General features: G+C 45.2%; 1 protein-coding gene across 4 annotated transcripts in view; it reads left to right on the top strand.

Moving 5' to 3' along the window:
• PROM1 (prominin 1) overlaps nt 1-19,390 on the top strand; it is a 257,556-nt gene that overhangs the window by 108,159 nt on the left and 130,007 nt on the right. For all 4 annotated transcript variants that reach the window (XM_060690886.2, XM_087875259.1, XM_060690887.2 and 1 more), the window contains 2 exons: nt 252-372; nt 993-1,056. In XM_060690886.2, coding sequence (XP_060546869.1) covers nt 252-372; nt 993-1,056 — 185 coding nt within the window. The remainder of the gene's footprint in view (nt 1-251; nt 373-992; nt 1,057-19,390) is intronic.

Here is a 19,390-nt window from a genome sequence, read left to right as displayed (position 1 = left end):
TTCACTTAACTATCTCACTCAGCAACAGAAGTTTTGGGCTCAGTTGTAAACATGTTGAGGACTACCTGTATTACATAAACAAAATTGGTTCTCTAATACAAACGTTAATGGACAGCATCATATATGGCCACTTCAATATCAGAAAATAGTTCCTTGATAATTTTACTGTGCTTTGGAGTCAGATATCTAACAATATTATTTATTTCTACAAAAGTAAGAATAATTCTTTTGTATTCTTTCTTGCTACCTAGTATTGGGGTGTTTTTTGCCTATGCGGCTAACCAGCATCTCACAAGCCAAGTCCGAGGAGCCAGGGGACTCATGAACAATAATTTCAGAGACCTTCGGATGTTCCTGAATGGAACTCCTGGGGTAATGTACCATTTTCCTTTGGGTGGCTTCATGTGGTGTTAGGAAAGTAGGCATGCAATGATTCCATGACTGGATTCAATTTTACATTTGCACTGTAGTATTATTTAATATCATTATTTAATATTATTAAAAGCATGCCACTTAAAACTGAATTCACACTTAACAATTGATTGTGTTGATTGTAGTGTGCACCATTAGTTGCAATATTGCACAGCATTTTTGTTTTTAACACTCTTCCAGTAATCTTTCCATAATAAAAATGGATGTCTAAACTTTTGAGGGGCATATGGCTCGCAATAGAAGATCTGTCTGGTCATACATTTCCCTCAGATGCCCATAGAAAACACAAGAGTGTAATCACAAACTTTCACTCAAGTTCATCAGCAGTTAATATTAAGAATTTAGATAGTCATCATGATTAGAAGAAAAATTCCCAATTAGGCAGTGAAGTAGACTGGGTATTGAAGTGTCATCTACCTCATAAAGCTAGAATTAAAGAGCTTTTGTGATGCTGCCAGGTGACTTCCAGAAATGACAACAGTGCTTAAAGTTATGTGAATATTACTGCCTTGGTATATGTGGGTATGTTGTTAATCCTATGTTTGTTGCTTTCTTTTTAGCAAATCGACTATTTGGTGAATCAGTATAACACTACCATGAAGAAAGCACTTTCTGATCTTAATAGTAAGTATATATTTAAGAGACTCGCATCAGATGGAGTTTGTTCTCATAGTTTTTGCTCTTCACTTTGCTAAGGATTACAATACCCTCATTATGTATGAAGCATGTTATCTAAATGCTACCATATTTCCCTGAAAATATGACCCGGTCTTATTTTCTTTTGGGTCCCAAAATCAGCAATCGGTCTTATTTTTGGGTATGTCTTATTTTTTTTCATCACAAGGTCGGGCCTGGCCGGGAGCCCCACCTCCCCATGCATGCACAGGAGGCAGCGACCGCGTGGAGGCCGACTGCAGCAGGAGGTAGAGGGAGGCATGGGGAAGCTCCACACCCCGCCTCATTTTGTCCTCCACCCCCCCCCATTGCCTTGCAATCATTGCAGCCACACCGCCCACGCCCTGACACCTGTCGCACTGCTGCCTGACTTCTTCTGCAGCCGCTTGTGGCCACTTGCAGCCGGATGACACAAGGCTCGTCATGCCAGTGCTGCTGCTCCCAACAGGAGGCTGCATGGCATGTTGTGCCTTGGCACCTATGAGCGGCGGCACCAGCATGACAAGCCATGTGGCATTCTGCCATGAACAGCGACACCAATGCGATGCACCATGTGGCATCTGGCTGCGAGTGGCCGCAAGTGGCTGCAATTTCGTTGCATACATGATATACAATGACAATAAAGGCTATACTGTAAGACGTCAGGCAGCAGCACAACAGGTGTCGGGGTGTGGGAGGCCTGGCTGCAGCGGTCCTTAGGTAAGTGGGTGCAGGGTGTATGGGGAAGCCATGCCTCCACCCCCGTTCTAGCTTGATTTTTACACCTGCGCCTCACCCCAACTTGTACAGACAGTGGGCGGGGCTTAACTAGGGCTCATTTTTTTGGGTAGGGCTTATTTTAGGCACAGGCGTGAAAATCGGGCTAGGGCTTGTTTTTGGGGTAGGTTGTATTTCTGGGGAAACACGGTAAGTCTAAAATGCTAAATAACAGAAAATCAATGTGATAAATAACACATCTAGATGTAACGCAATGGGTTAAGAGCTAAAGGAAGTTTGGCAGGACAATTGGATTATTATCAGGCTATGAATAGTGCTAATTAGTAAAGGAAATTATTTTCAAAGTGGTTTCTCTAAAGGAATTTTTTTCACCCAAGAAGAAGCATCACTCTGCTCTCACAAAGAATGTCCATCCAGGAATGTTTTCTCCTGTTAAATGTATTTATTTAGCATGTGGTGCATCATACATGGACTAGCAATATATATATATGTTAACATTTACCTAGATTAGTAAACACAATAAAACAGCAGTCCCCAACCTTTCCATCTTGGCGGCCTGTGGGGAGAGGAAATGGTTCTCTGTGACAGGTAGGGGTGTGTGCAAGTGCAGGTAAGTATGCACCACTTGCACAAATGGAGCTTGGAGTGCAAGCGCAAATGCTCGCCATTTGTGGAAGTGGAGCTTCCAAGAGAACCCACCACTTGTGCAAGTGTGTGCATGCTTGCCAGCCGCTCATGCAGCCCAGTTCCGAACAGGCTGCAGCCTGAGGGTTGCTTATATTAAAAAAAACCAGATACTGGATCAGTATATGCACTCCCCTACAGCCAGTAATGATGTGATCTACAGTTTGATATGAAACCCCATAGTCACGCTGAGGGGAGGATACTATGCCCCATTTATATAGAGAGTCCCAGCAGACACCGTTTGTGAATCCTATTCAAGATTGTCCATTTCTAACATGATAATTCAAAGCCTGGCACCTTTTTTGTGGAGTCATTAAGACAAGATGACCTTTATTGTAATTTTTTCTGTGTACATACTAGCACACATTAAAAATGAAATTCAGATGTTTGCTCTCAAAAGAAAATATTCGCCTGTCACCCTCCGCCTTTACTGCTTTGGCTGCCATGGTAATGGGGGGAGGGGAAGAGGGGAAGCATGCTGGAGAGACCGAGAAACGAAAGTGGTAGTTAAGCTACTGGGCTGCATCTTTGAGGCTGCTATCAGGTCAACGGTTGTGGCATTCCTGATTGATGACACTGCCAGACGTGTGCTCCCACCTAACCTCTGGGAGACCCTTGGATTGGATGATTTACGATGGACAGTGGGAGGGAATGCTTTCTATCTGTAGTTTTCGCACTTTTGCCTTAGATCCTGCTTTTCTTTGGTTGCGATCACTTCATTTTCCAATAAAAGTACCTGCTTCTATAAACAATGGAGTTTGAGTCATTCTTTCTTGGACTTTGAAGGAAGCATACCTGACATTAAGCAGGATCTCTTTTCTCCAGCCATCCCGGATAACTACCGAGGAGGCTGAACCCAAAATATGTCTGATCAAGAGAGTGATGGAGATCAGATGGGGGCTTCTGGCTCTACGATAACTTCACTTCAGGCAGAAAAGGAAGCTGCGGAGTGGATGGAAAAAATTCGGCTGAGAGAGGAGCCAGAGGAAGCCAGATAGTCGAGGGGAGTAGGAAGGCTGCTGGACCTGGCGAGGACCCCCAAGGAGTAACCAGCTCCAGACCTCGTAAGGGAGAGGCAGTGTGGCTGCAAGAGCAAAAGGAAAGCCTCATGATTGCTCAGGCTATGCAACTCCTCCACGATGCCAAAGAAAGCCGGAAAAACCGTGAGTCTTATGTATTCCCTGGTGGGAAGGGAGGAGATTACCCCAGAGTGGATCCAGAAGAGACTACTTGTGGGGGAGAGGAAGAGGAAGCTGGAGAAGGAACATCTCAGGCTTCTGGGATCCAAGCGAGGGATGCAGCAGCCCAGGGACCCTCAGCCTTGCAGGCCCCACCCCGGAGACGCAAAAAGCCAAAAATTCCCCCCCCCCAACCGAAAAGTATGGAGGGAATCTGAAGACCTTGGGGCTTTTCCTGACCCAAGTGTGGAACCATGCAGGACTGGGGGGAGGACTACCTGTCAGATGCGGCACGAGTGAGATGCGTCACGAATGCCCTAGAGGGAGTGGCAGCTGAATGGATGGTTGTCCTCCATAATAACAACTCCCCCTTGCTGAGAAACTATAACCTATTCATGGGGGCCCTTAGGAGGCGGTTTGAAGACCACCTAGCTGAGCGGAAGGCGAGACTCTGAATGAAGGGTATCCAGCAGGGCCGGAGATTGGTGGCAGAATACACCCAAGAGTTCCGCGAGTTGGTACCTGACAGGGTGGTCCGAAGCGGCCCTACTGGAGAGCTTTAAGAATGGACTGAATGAAGACGTCTACAAAGACTGTAGAGCACGGGGGGTCCCCGGAGATTTGCAGAGTTGGTACATAGTAGCTGAGGACGTGGAGATCGATCTGGCCCGAAGCCAACTCCGAGGGGGCCATACAGGAGACCCTTTATCCTCCTATTACCGCAAAGTAGCGCCCAAGACGGCTGGGGGGAGAGCGGAATTCAAACCCAAGTCAAAGCCCTTCATGTGCTTCAAGTGTGGAAAGGAAGGTCATCGGGCTGCTGAGTGTTTCTCCAAGCCAGTGCCAAAATCTACCGGCTTGGGGCCAAAGAAGGCTGACAAAGTGCCCACAAAAGCCCGTGAAACCGCTCTGAAAGGGGAAGTCGTTGAGTTCGCTCCCCGAAACCAGGGTGAGTTGGGAACTCCAACCACCACGGATGACAGCGAGACGGACTCCGACTCTGACTCTGATGATCTGGTGAGTCACACCGAGGGCCCCATGCTTGTTCCTGTAGAAATAAGGGTGCCGTCCACAGGGGCACACGCACAGATGCTAGCCCTATTAGACTCTGGGTGCACCAGGTGCATAATCAGCCCGAAAGTGGTGGAGAAAATGGGCCTGAGGCTAAAAAACTTAAGAAGGCCCATTGTGTTCTGTCAGCTGGACGGATCGATAGCAGGAGGGGCCCAGCCAGTTTTGAGACTGAACCCAATGAAATGCAATTGTGGCTCCTGGCATGGAATGACCCCTCATACTTGGACTGCCCTGGCTCCATAGATGGAACCCGTGTGTTAACTGGAAAACGGGGGTTTTGCGCATCCACACCAGAAACCTGAGACTAGAAAGGGAAGAACCCCCCCTTGAGGACGGAGTAGAACACGAAGGGGCGGAGATTGCAATAGGTCATATTGAAGGGGAGGAGAAGATTCCAAAGGAGTATTGGGATCTCCGAGAAGTTTTTAGTGAAAGGGCCTCAGATGTGCTGCCCCCCCACAGAGCTATGGACTGTACCATTGAAATACTCCCTGGGGTAAAGCTCCCTAAGCCAAAGATCTACCCTATGACCCCTCGAGAACTGGGGGAGTTATGAAAGTTCATTGACAAAAACCTAGAACGGGGTTTTATCCAACCAGCCAGACCAAGGGTGGCGGCGCCGGTACTGTTCCGGGAAAAGAGAGATGACTCCTTTCATCTGGTAGTTGATTATAGGAACCTGAACGCCATTTGCGTGGAAAATGTCTACCCCCTACTGCTCATGAAGGACATGCAAGCCCAACTAGGAAAGGGGAAGATTTTCACCAAACTCGACTTACAAGAGGCATACTACAGAGTGCGAATTAAAGAAGAGGATGAATGGAAAACAGCATTTAACTGCCCACTGGGATGTTTCCAGTTTCGAGTGCTCCCTTTTGGACTACAAGGAGCCCCTGCTGTGTTCATGCAATTGATCAACGAAATACTGCATGAGCACCTGTATAAGGGGGTGTTGGTCTATTTGGATGACATTCTTATCTATTCTGAGAACATGAACGACCATGTGAAATTGGTACAGACTGTCCTGAAAAAACTCAGGGCTGTTGAACTGTATGCCAAGCTCTCCAAGTGCAAATTCCACCAAAGCAAAATTGACTATCTTGGATATTGCATGAAGGAATAGAGATGGATCCTGGAAAAGTCTGGGCTGTATTGGAATGGGCCGCGCCACACACCTGCAAACAACTACAGAGTTCCTTGGGATTTGCTAACTTCTATAGACAGTTCATCCCCTCATTCACAAAAATTGCGCTACCAATAACAAATCTCCTGAAAATAAAAGGTGAAGTAAAACCAAAGCCCTCCCGGGCCCTTGAGTGGACTATGGACTGTCAGGCGGCATTCGAAAAGCTAAAACGGTTGTTTGCTGCTGAACCAGTCCTCAAACATCCAGTCATGGAAGAGCCTTTTGTAGTACAGGCTGACGCAAGCGACATGGCAATATGAGCAGTTCTCCTGCAAAAGAATGCAGAAGGAAAATTACAACCCTGTGCCTATATATCCTGTAAATTGTCGGAGACCGAAAAGAGATGGGCCATATGGGAGAAGGAAGATTTTGCAGTACGCTGGGCATTGTTAACGTGGAGACAATTTCTTGAAGGAGCTAAGCATCCTTTTGAAGTTTGGACTGACCATAGAAACCTGGAGGCGTTGAAAACACTGCGTAAACTGTCACCAAAGCAAGTTTGCTGGGCTCAGCACTTCAACCGTTTTAATTTCACTCTACGCTACCTTCCTGGTGGAAAGAACTTCATGCCTGATGCACTTTCCAGTTTGCCTCAATACAACAGTACCAAGGAGGAAGTGGTTCGCCTGAGCATCCCTGCGACCCAACTGGTGGCCCCAGTGACTACCAGAGCGCAAGCGAGGGGCGATCCAGCCCTCTCGGGCAATTTGCGACAGAAACTACAAGAAGCTCTGAAAACTGACGAGTGGTTTCAAACCCACTTGAACGAATGTACACTTCGTGATGGACTATCTTGGAGCCAAATTGTATGTTCCTGCCAGTTTGAGAGTAACAGTATTGCAGCACGCTCATGATGCCAAGGTGGCGGGACACTTTGGATTTCTTAAAACTCTCCATCTTGTTAAAAGACAATTCTGGTGGCCCGCACTCAAAAAGGACATAGAGGCATATGTAGCTAGCTGCCCAGTGTGTGCCTCAGCTAAGAGACTTCCGGGGAAGCCACCCGGTCTACTTCAGAGTGTGGCGGGGCCAAATGCCCCTTAGAAAGAGATATCCATGGATTTTATTGTAGACCTGCCGGATAGTGGGGGGGGGGTGCACCGTCACATGGACAGTAACTGATTTGTTTTCCAAACAAGTGCATTTCATCCCATGTTCTAAGATCCCTTCAGCTAAAACCCTTGCAAAAATGTTTATTCAACATGTTTATAGGTTACATGGTGCTCCGAAATGTATAATCTCTGATAGGGGTGTACAATTTACATCCAACTTTTGGAAGGAGTTTCTGATTTTGATAGGCTCCGCCCAGGGGTTAAGCTCTGCCCACCACCCCCAGACAAATGGGGCTTTCTAACCGATTCCGTGTTAGAACAATATCTGAGATGTTACATAAATTATCAGCAAGATAACTGGGTGGACTTATTGCCATTTGATAACTGGGTGGACTTATTGCCATTTGCGGAGGTGGTGTATAATAACTCCATACATAGCAACACAGGGTTCACTCCGTTCAAGATGACTTCTGGCCAAGAATTTGTACCAATCCCAGAGTTACCCCAAAATGAATGGAGGCAACAGCGGTGGTGATAGGTGGTGGCGGCGATAGGTGGCAGCAGCGAACAGCGGCAGTGATCCCCGCCACCTAGAACAGCTGATTGGTGGTATTCCGGGTGGCTGAACCAACCAGTAATCAGCTGCTCAGCAGCAAAGGCTCCAGTGTTCTCCGGTGGGGCAGCAGCTCAGGTCAGTTGATCGGTGGTGGGCACAATGGAGCGGAGTCCTGATGAGCCACGTGCTGGGGCTGCGATAACATGCTGAAGCTGATCAGGCTGTTTGCTGCAAGGATGCTAGCCAGATGAATACCGGATGGATGCTGGGAGGCAGAGGCAGATTTTTTTTCTTGTTTTCCTCCTCTAAAGCTAATGTGCGTCTTATGGTCCAGAGTGTCTTATAGACTGAAAAATACAGTAAATAGTTTGTAAGTCACTGATGGTACGATAAAGTACATTCAGGGCCTCATCTCTGTTTGGACAAGGAATATACACAGCTGTAATAATAAAAGTAAATTTCATATACAAATAGAAGAGTCAAAAGCTCTACATCAGAGGAGCACTGACTTGAGATCACCTTAGCATTATTACACTATTTGCCATTATATAAAAACAGACACCCCCTCCTTGGGATTTGCCACTAAGGGAAAAACTCCAGTCCTGTCAAAATGTTGAAAATCCAACCAAGCTAACTATCTGGGACAGAGTGCTTTAACCAAGTTTCTCTCACCTCCCATTTTGTTATTAACTTCATACAAGGTTCTGAGGAGCGAACATTAGCAAACAAAATAGATAGTAGTGACACTTAAATGGTTTTTTCTTTTTTTTTTTAAATTTGATTTATATGCCGCCCTTCTCCGAAGACTCAGGGCGGCTTACAATGTGCTCAGCAATAGCCTTCATCCTTTTGTATATTTATACAAAGTCAGCTTATTGCCCCCACAACTGGGTCCTCAATTTACCTACCTTAGAAAGGATGGAAGGCTGAGTCAACCTTCAGCCTTGGCGAGATTCGAACCCTGCAGTAATTGCAGGCAGCTGGTCTTAATAACCAGCTTAATAACAGGGTGCCTTAAACCCCTGTACTACCAAGGCTCTACCAAGGTTTAGCCTTTAACCAAGTTCTTAGTGCCTCATATCCTCCTTTGGTCATACCGCCTTCTCTCCTGAAGAAGATGGTTAGTGCTGCTGGGAGACTTCCCTGCTGCAAAGGTGCAGCAGCCTTTGCAGCGCTGACCATCTTCAGAAGTGTTCCTAGATGGCGGCAATGGAGGAAGCATAGTTACATCGCAGGGAGTTAATAGGAAGAAAAGTTGCTATTAAACTAAGATAAACGATAGGAGGAGAGGTGGAGAGGGAAAGATAAATCATAGAATAAATCATAGAGTGGAGAAAGGAAAAGAAGAGGAAAGATTGGAGAAAAAGGAGGAAAACGCCACCAAGGGCAGCGACCCACAGCAAACTTGGCCTGCTGAGAGAAGCCCAGCTGCACCCGAGAGGGCTACCCAAGAGCCCAGAGGCCCATTGAAGTGAGGTGAGCGGAAAGGCAAAATGAACTGGCGGAGAACAAGGAGTCGAGCCGGTGAATGAGTGGGGCCAGCTGTGGAGCAGGGAGGAAAATCGTTTGTGGGGCAGAGAGGTGAGTTGACTGAGGGCAAAGCAATGACCAGCAGAGAACAAAATGGTGAGCTGGTGAGAGAGAGGAGCAGGGAGGAGGAGGAGAACTGGCTGTAGAGAGAAGATGAGGCGAGTTTACTGTAGGCCATACAGGCAGTCCTCTTTGCTGGGAGAAACAGCACAAATGGGAACCATGTGGTTAAGGAGCCAAGAGCAGCGGCAGTACAACAGAAAGAACCAGCAGCAAGGAGCAGCACAGTGAAGCAGATCCTGAGAGCAATGCAGAGAGCAGTATGGAAAGTGACGGTAGAACATTGGTGAAACTGGAGGTTGTCGGTGGTGGTGGAGCATTGCAGCACAGCAGACCAGCAAACAGTTACTGTGAATGGCAACAGAGCAGCATGGCAGACCAACAGACCGGGGGTCGGGGGGGGGGAATGCTATGAACAGAGAAAAGCAGAGAGAGCTGAATACCTGGCAGTGGCAGGAGAAAAGCAAGTAGGAAGAGAGGATAAAAAGACAACGCAGGACACAAGGCAAAAAAAAAATCAAAGGTGAGTAGACAATAGCAAGTACGGAATATATAAAGGCAGAGAAGAAAGAGATAGCTCTAGCCCACAAGAACGCAGGGAGGAAAGGATCATAAGAAGGAAGTGAGTAAAGGGATAATTATAGAACATTCCAGTACAGGCTAAAAACAAATCTCGCACTTAAGCCCACTGAACGTTGAAAATTTTAAAATTGGACAATTTAAATTTAATTTAAATTTCTACTAGAACTTTAAATTTTTAAACTAGACAATTTTGAACTATAGAACTTTAAATCCTTAAACTAGACATTTTTAACTGTTAGAACATTACATTTTTAGCTAGACTTTTCCCTCCAAATTTTTAATTTTAAATGATCTGTTAGAATATCAAAATTCTAAATTGGACATTTTTCCCTTTTAAAAAATTGTGGTAAAACCTTCTACACTTTCATTTTCATTTTGTTTTTTAAATCCATTCATGGAAAAAGAAACTGATACTATTGTAATCTGCAGAACATGTTCCATGTATGTATACACTTATGCCTATAGAATACCCCAACAAAATATATACCAAATGTAAATTACTAGAAGAAAAAGTAAAGAGTCTAGAGGAAACACTAACCACTCTGAAACCCAACCTACAAACTGAGAAACCCCAAACCTTGCAAAAAGAACATACCCAAATTGAACATAATAATGATCGAACAACTTCTAAAAAAATTGACCCCTTAGAGGAGGAAGAAGACATATGGAAACAAGTCACTCATAGAAAAAACACAAACTTAGTACAAAACTCCTGTCCAACCAACCCACTCTGATGCAGCCTCACTGGTGCTAAGCAATTGATTTCATGGACTCACCCTAGAAGAAAATATGCAGACACATAGAAAAGAAGCATCAAATGTCCCTAAAAACTAGCACCATCAAATGCTTCTGTGATGGATAGAAAAATACCCTAAATCTCCCTAGGAAAAAAAAGGCGAGTGTTGGTGATAGGAGATAGGAGATTCAATTCTCAAGGGAACAGAATCAGCTGTCTGTAGACCAGACAGTCAATCCAGAGAGGTATGTTGTCTCCCTGGAGTAAAAATCAAGCTGAGAACCTAACCAAAATAATAAAACCCACAGATTACTACTCTTTTCTACTACTACATGTAGGGACGAATGACACAAAAAAGGACTTGAAAACAATATTGAGTGATTACGAGCAGCTAGGCAAGAAAGTAAAGGAGTTAGGTACACAAGTAGTTTTTTCATCTGTACTGCCAACGAAAGGTCAACATCCTGTAAGAGAACAAAGAATTCTAAAAGTGAACCACTGGTTAAAGGGTTGGTGTCACCAAAAAAACTTTGGATTCCTGGACCATAGTCTGTACCAGGTGTCTGCAACCTGCAGCTCCGGAGCCGCATGTGGCTCTTTCGTCCCCCTGCTGTGGCTTCCTGTCGGCTGAACCCATCACTGGCTGGCCCCGCCCCTCGCCCTGTTCTCCCGTCACTCCTTGCCTGGCCTGAGAAGGTAAGAGCGACAGTGGGAGATGGAGATTTGCTCCATATTCCAAAGCGGGAGCGAAGCATCCCTGTACTTGCCATATCTTGCCTGCGCTTCTTCTGGCCCTTGTTGGTTCTGCAGGCACCTCGGTCACTCGGGGAGATGCGTGACTTTCTCTCTGTGCCGTGACTGGCCCAGCCCGGCTGCAGCTGATGCCCTGCATCGTAATGGGCTCCAGGAGGAGGAGGGGACACCATCTCGCCCATTGTGAAGTGCGCTAAATTTAACTGTACTGCGCAAGGCACTGTGAGAGCAGTGGGCAGGCTATGGAGGTGGCAACAGCAGTGGCGTTGGCCGCAGCCAGGCTGAACCAATGTCTTACAGCGGAGGGCAAGTTGCATGTCTCCCCGAGCAACCAAGGTCTGTGCAGCACCAACAAGGGCCGGAAGAAGCACCTGTGAGATATGGCAAGTACAAGGGTGCTTCACTTAGGCTCTGGAATATGGAGCAAGTCTCCATCGCCTGCCATCAGCCTTACCTACTCAGGCCAGGCATGGAGTGACTGGGAGAGGAGGGTGGTGGGTTCAGCTAACTAGGAGCCATAGCAGGGGGACAAAAGAGCTTTATTTATTTGGGAACCTGAAATGACTCTTGATTTAAATATGGTAAAAAGCACCCAAAGAAGAAGAAAGAACAACATCAGCAAAAAAACCCAAAAACAAATCACCAACTCTTGCCTGTTTTTGGAAATGGTTCAAAAGGGAACACACACACACACATGAGAGAGAGAGAGAGAGAGAGAGAGAGAGAGAGAGAGAGAGAGGATGTGATACCTGTTTCCCACAGAAAAGAAAATACCAGGAGCCACAAAACCTGGGTAAGTATGGCTGGGGGGCCTTATGTGACTGGGTGGGAGTGAGTGACATTGAGTTGGCCATGCCAACCCAGGTCTTGTGGCTTCCAGTGATTTCTGTGGGAAAGGGGTCCAAATGGCTCTTTTAATGTTTAAGGTTGCAGACCCCTGGTCTGTACTATCTCCATGATGGGCTTTTGACAAGAGATGGGCTGCACTTCACAAGGACTGGGAAGAATGTTTTCAGAAAACGACTGGCTCAACTTATCAGGACGGCTTTAAACTAAAATTGAAGGGAGAGGGTGACCAATCTTTAGGATCTCCAGGACTTAATTCCAAGCAAAAACCCCTAGAAAGCAAGTCAAATAAAGAAGTATGGAGGGATGGGAAGGAAGACAAACTCACCAAATAGGAGACATAGGAAGCATACGCAGAGTCAGACAAAGATCTCAAGTTCCTATATACAATTGCACAAAGTCTGGGGAACAAACAGGGTGAACTTGAACTATTAATGCATGAAGGTAGATATGGTATAGTTGGAATAACAGAAACTTGGTGGGTTAAAACCTATGACTGGAACATACTGATAGAAGGATGCAAACTGTTAAAAAAAAAACAGGCCCCATAAAAGAGGAGGTGGAGTTGCACTGTATGTAAAGGACCACTATATTGCTATAGAAATGCATGAAACCAAAGACGAAAACCAGCTAGAATGCATATGGGTCAATAAAAGAAAAAAAGAATGACATGGCCATAGGACCACTCAATCAAGCAGAAAAAATAGATGTCCCTTTTGCTAACCAACTAACAAATATATGTAGGAAACACACTACAGTAGTAATGGGGGACTTCAATTACCCTGACATCAATTGGAAGACTAATTCTGCAGCAAGTGAGAAATCAAGTAGGTTCCTAACCAACCTAGCTGACAACTTTATTGTCCAAAAGGTAGAGGAGGGAACTAGAGGGACAGCCATACTAGACTTAATTCTTACAAACAGAGAAGTGATAGAGGGAGTTGAAACTGCAGGAACTTTGGGTGAGAGTGACCATGTCTGTAAGGATTGCATCTCCTTCCAACTTAAGAAAGTAAAAACTCTTGAAACGTAGGATTGCAAAAGGAACCTTTTTATTAAGCAGAAGTGACAGCAAGGAAATCAAAGCAAGGTCTGAATACTCTTAGACAAAACAAGTAGGATTAAAGCAGTGGAGACCCCTCCCTTAAGCCAGACTGCAGATTTCAGCCAATACACAAGTATGAAGATGTTTTCTTTACCATCTGCCCTGAGAACCAGAAAAGTATGTATTCACATCATTTCTCCTTTATCCTTTAAAGTGAAATAGCCCACATGGCTGTCATAAACATTCTTCAACATTAAGGGGATCTCAGGGCTTTTTGGTGCCAGGATATAGGTTGTAAAATACCTGTTGACACAGACAATGCTAATAAATCTCCCGCTTCTCCGAATTGAATGGCAGTATCACTTTTAGGGATCTGACATGCTACCTTCCTTAGAAAACGAAAGGGTCCACCTGTAAAAAACAAATATAAACAAAATTTCATGATAGTATATTAACAAGGTTTGTTAGGGTATTGGGAGTGAAATTTTCTCAGTAAGGTTGGAGCCCTAACATGGTGTTTAGCGACCCATTCGTTGTGGGCAGATGGTAAATGTTTCCAAGCGACTAAGTATTGGATTTTCCCTCTGTGGATCCTAGAGTCAAGGATTTCCTTTATTTCAAAGTGTTGTTCACCTTCAATCATGATGGGAACAGGTGGTGTAGATGCAGGTGGTCTGAGGGATGAGATTACTTCTCGCTTGAGTAAACTAATGTGAAATACTGGACTTGCCTGAGTATCTTTGGAAGGAGTAGTTCAACTGCTACTGGATTGATGACCCTAGTGATGGGGAAAGGTCCAATGACATTTGGCCCTAGTTTCTTTGATGGTTGTAATGATTTCAGGAATTTTGTAGATAAGTATATTCTGTCTCCAACATAAAAAGGTTTAGGTTCCATCCTTTTCTTGTCAGCTTGAATTTTAAAAGCCTCTCTAGCTTCCTTTAAGGCTAATCTAACCACTGGCCATGTGTTTTACAAATTATCCATCCACTCCTTAAGTGAGGGGATGGTGGGTTCTTCTGTGGGTAGTTCAGGCATGGGACTGAAATCCTGATCTGTCGCTACTCTAAAAGGGGTAAAACCAGTGCTTGAGTGTACAGCATTATTAAACGCAACTTCAGCAAAAGGCAAAAGTTTGGTCCAGTTATCCTGTTGAAAATTAATAAAACATCTTAAATATTATTCTAGCACTGAGTTCAATTTTTCAGAATTTCCATTAGTTGATGGGTGATGTGAGGAGCTCAACCCTTGGCCAGTACCAAGTAAGTCCAAAAATGCCCTCCAAAATTTGGAGGTGAATTGAACCCCTCTGTCGGAGATGATCCTTTGTGGAGCTCCAGGAAGTTGATAAATGTGTATTAGTAATAATTTGGCTAAACTTTTAGCAGTTGGGATCTTTTGGCAAGGTATAAAATGTGCCTGTTTTGAAATCAGGTCTGTCACGAACCAAATAACAGTATTTCCCTCACTGTTTGGCAATTCTACAATGAAATCCATAGCAATCTCTCTCCATGGCGCTGAAGGCTCAGCTACTTTTTGCAATAGACCTGGGGTTTTCCTCACGTCTTTTTGCTGCTGCACAAATGGGGCAGCTAGCTACATAGCTTTCTATGTTCTTTTTTAGTGATGGCCATCAAAATTGTCTTTTAATTAGGTGTAAAATTTTCACAAACCCAAAATGTCCAGCTAATCTGGAGTCATGGCATCTTACCATTAAGCATAGTCTTTGGCTGGCTAGAACATACAACTTCCCTCCCTCCCACCCAAGCCAAGTCTTCTTTCATCAGACAGCTGGATTTGTTGTTCAAAAACCATTCATTGGTGGCCAATGCTTGTTTAAAAGTTTGGGTGGTGTCATTGTCCATCAATGTTTCTTGTATTGCCTGGGATCTGGTGATTACTTTAGTGGCTAGTTGATTGTTTTGTACTATGGGTTTGATTACGTCTGACTTCGCACTAATGTATTGCGGTTTTCTGGATAGCGCATCTGTAAGAAAGTCCCCCCCCCCGGGAGGTATTTTAGAGTAAAATCAAACCATTTAAAGTACTGAGCCTATCGTACTTGTTTTGGGGAGAGTTTCCTTGGGGCCTTTAGGGCTTCTAAATTTTTATGATCAGTCCAGACTTCAAAAGGGGTCTTACTTCCTTCTAGGAAATTCCTTCAGGTTAACAGTGCCCAACGAACTGCATAAGCCTCTTTCTCCCAAATGGTCCAATTTGGGCCACTTGGGAGAATCTGCTCAGCAATTTGCTCCCAATTTGCTCAGTCTCATTCAACTTTTTGGATGTGTAAGCGCATCATTGTAGCTGGTCTTGCTCATTTTTCTGAAGCAGGACCGTTCTTATTGCCACATCGCTGGCATCTGCTTGTATGACAAATGGTTTCTCCGTGTCCGGGTGTTTTAGAATTGGTTCTGCCAAGAACAACCGTTTTAAGTTTTTCAAATGCCACCTGGCATTCCATAGTCCAGTTCAAAGGCTGCTTCGATTTAGGGTTGCCCTTCCCCTTCATTTTTAAGAGCTTGGTAATGGGGAAGGCAATCTGAGCGAAAGCGAGGATAAACTGGCGGTAAAAGTTGGAAGGAAGCTTTGTAACTGTTTCCACATGTGTGGAGGTTCCCAATCAAGTACATCCTGCACTTTTTGAGGGTCCATTTCTATGCCCTGGTGTGAAATGCGGTACCCCAAATAGTCAATCTTCTCTTGGTGGAATTCACATTTAGAAAATTTAGCATAAAGTTTGGCAGAGCGGAGTTTGTTTAAAATCGCCCTGACTAGTTTTACATGTTCTGCTTTGATCTCGGTATATATTAAAATGTTGTCCAAGTAGACCAGGATCCCCTTATACAAATGCTGATGTAGCACTTCATTTATTAACTGCATAAACACTGCAGGGGCTCCTTGTAACTCAAAGGGGAGCACCTTGAATTGGTAGCACCCGACGGGGGTGTTAAATGCCGTTTTCCACTTATCCCCCTCCTTAATTCTGACACAGTAGTAAGCCTCCCTTAATTCCAGTTTTGAAAAAAAATTCACTTTAGCGAGGTTTGCTAGCATATCTTTCATAAGGGGGCGGGGATACATGTTCTCCACACTGATCGTATTCAAGTTTCTAAAATCAACACTGAGACGTTTTGAGCCATCTTTTTTTCTCTAAATAACACTGGAGCTGCGATTTTTGGTTGGGCTGGCTCGATGAAACCCCTTGCTAGGTTTTTCTCAATAAATGTTCTCAGCTCTTCCAACTCCCTTGGTGACATGCTGTACATCTTGGGTTTAGGGAGTTTAGCGCCGGGTAAGATTTCTATCGCTGGTGGCGCGGTGGGGAGGGAGCTCTTCTGAGGCTTTTTTGCTAAAAACTTCAGCCAAATCCTTGTATTCTATGGGTATGCCCTCAGTTGGCATGGCGTGACCAGGCATGGCTGTTTCTTGGTTCTCTGCCCCCTCAGTTATGTGGATTCTCGGCAAAAGTCACATGGATCTGAAATTTTATGATGCCTTGTTTCCAATTGATTTTGGGGTTCCATTTTTTCAGCCATGCAAGGCCCAAAACTAACGACCATTCCATGCCAGGTGCCACTATAAATGTAAGTATTTCCTCATGGTTTCTGTTGCCTATATGTAGAGGCTTGGTGGCAGAAGAAGCTGGCTCTCCCCCTGCTATTGACCCATCTAGTTGGCAGAAAGCGATGGGGTTTTTCAGCTTTCTTACATTAATCCCCAACTTCCCTACTAGGGTTGGGCTGATCAAACAACAGGTGCATCCTGAATCCGTTAGAGCGGAGATATTTATCTCCCTGTCCCGGTTTGGGATAAATAGTCTTAAGGGGAGGGTAAGCAGTTTAATTGGTTTGCTTACCAGTAGTTCGTCTTCTGGATCACTTTCAAATGAGTGTGATTCCTCCTGCTGGGTTTCCTCCCCAAAGTGGGGGGGGGATGGAAATTCTATGATCTCTCTGCTCCTCAGGGCAGTCTCCTTCCCATGCTGGCCAGGTTTTGCAGGTTTCCCCCCCGGTGGGTGGTTCCATGCGGGTGTTTGTGAACTACACTCTGCAGCTCGGTGCCCTTCTTTTCCACACTTGAAACAGGCTGAGGATTTTGGAGAAAATGCGGTTTGTGGATTGAGGGGCTCTTGCTTCCATTGGGTTGGGGATTTCTTCCATGCTCGCCCCGCTCGGTACTGGTTTCTGGCCATATTGATCTCAGCTTTGGCGGTGATGTACACTCATGTAGGTGATTCGGTGCACCTCGGGCCACGCAGGCATTGTATAGATTATTACTCAGCCCATCCTTGAAACAACTCACCAAAATATCTTCTGGCCAGTTCACATGACACATGAGGTCCCGGAATTCTTCAGTATACTCTGCTACTGGCTGTCACCTCTGCCTCACCACCTTAATGCGGTTGTGTGCTTTGCGATGTGCTAGTGGGTCCTCAAACCATTGTCGCAAGGCCATCATGAAACAGTCGAAATCCCGCAGTTCTGGTGCATTGGCGTTATGCAGGGTCATCATCCATCTGGCAGCGGCACCCTCTAGGGCTAGGGTCACAACTCGCACTCAGGATCCTTCGGTTTGGAAATCACGCCCGTACTCTTGCATATAGGTGAGCATGTGTGCCACAAAGAATCCTAATTGCTTTGGATTCCCATCAAACTTCACCCCAAGGGAGGGAGTTTCTCTTTCCAGTTGTGGGACTTGGGGCTGGTTGGGGATGGGCGCCGGTGTGCGTGCTGCTGGGGGGGGAGGGTTTGCTGGGTCTTCTCCCACTGCTGCTATGCCAGCGCTCGATAGGTGGGCACCAGAAGGGGGGTGTCTCCCCTGGCATCATCCACGACTGCTGCCCTTTCAGTGCTCTTTGGTTGTTGCCTTGGCTCCCCTCGGATGTTGAGATTTTCCAAAGTTTCCATCACCAATTGGGTTATATGCCTCTTCAGACAATCCTCCCTCAGTGGTGCTTTGGTTAGTTCCCCCTGGTCAGCAAGGGCTTCTAGTTCCAGTTTCCACCCTGGTTTTCGGTTGCCACGGTTGAGGGTGACTCCTCTGGTTCTCTCATCCCAGCTATCTTTCTTCCCGATGCCAGTTGACCAGCGGGGCTTTTCAGGATTCTCCAGGGTTACCTCATCCTCTCTGATGGGGTGTACGAAACAGGCATCTGACTGGGTGGTGGTTGCTGTCTCCCCCCAGCATTCAGCTTCTCCGAGTTCTCTGCTTCGTTCAGACATGGTTTACAAGGTCCCCTCAGTACAACGAAGATTGCTTCTCTGGGTTGACCATTTTGCAGACTTTGCTTTCTGTAATGATTGCCTCTACTTCCAATTTAAGAAAGTAAAAACTCTTGAAACGTAGTATTTCAAAATGAAACTTGTTATTAAGCAGAAATGACAGCAAGGAAATCAAAGCAAGGTCTGAATACCCTTAGGCAAGACAAGTAGGATTAAAGCAGTAGAGACCCCTCCCTTAAGCCAGAATGCAGATTTTAGCCAATACACAAGTGTGAAGATGTTTTCTTTACCATCTGCCCTGAGAACCGGATAAGTATGTATTCACATCATTTCTCCTTTATTCTTTAAAGTGAAATAGCCCACATGGCTGTCATAACCATTCCTTAATATTAAGGGGATCTCAGGGCTCTTTGGCGCCAGGATATAGGTTGTAAATTATCTGTTGACACAGACAATGCTAGTAAATCGAATCCAAGTCTCCCCCTTCTCCGAATTGAATGGCAGTATCACTTTTAGAGATCTGACAATGTCATACTTGAATTCAACATAACACAAACACAAGTAATAGAACATAATGATACTAGAGCCTTAGATTTTAAAAGAGTAGATTTTAACAAACTCAGAGAGAACTTGGGAAAGATCCCGTGGATGAAAATCCTAAAGGGGAAAACAACTCAAGAATCTTGGGAAACTCTGAAAAATATTATCATAAAGGGCCAGACCAGCACAGTAACATTGAAAAAGAAAAACAAGAAATCCAAGATGAAATCAGTATGGCTGCATAAAGATCTCTCTGACAAATTGAAAGACAAAAAGGACAAGTACAAAAAATGGAAAGAGGGACACACAACTAAGGCACATAGCCGAATCTGCAAAGACAAAGTCAGGAAAGTAAAGGCTCAGAATGAACAAAGACTTGCAACAAAAGTCAAAGATAATCCAAAAAAAGTTTCTTCCAGCAAGAAAGCAGGTTAGTGGGGTGGGGAAGGAATGGGATTTTACAGTATCCTTCCCCTGGAGTAGGGAGGGAATGGGGATTTTGCAGTATCCTTCCCCTGC

This window comes from Pantherophis guttatus, chromosome 8, assembly GCF_059756535.1.
Source record: "Pantherophis guttatus breed Tessera chromosome 8, ASM5975653v1, whole genome shotgun sequence".
Lineage (NCBI taxonomy): Eukaryota > Metazoa > Chordata > Lepidosauria > Squamata > Colubridae > Pantherophis > Pantherophis guttatus.
This window is presented reverse-complemented; position numbering and strand designations above follow the sequence as displayed.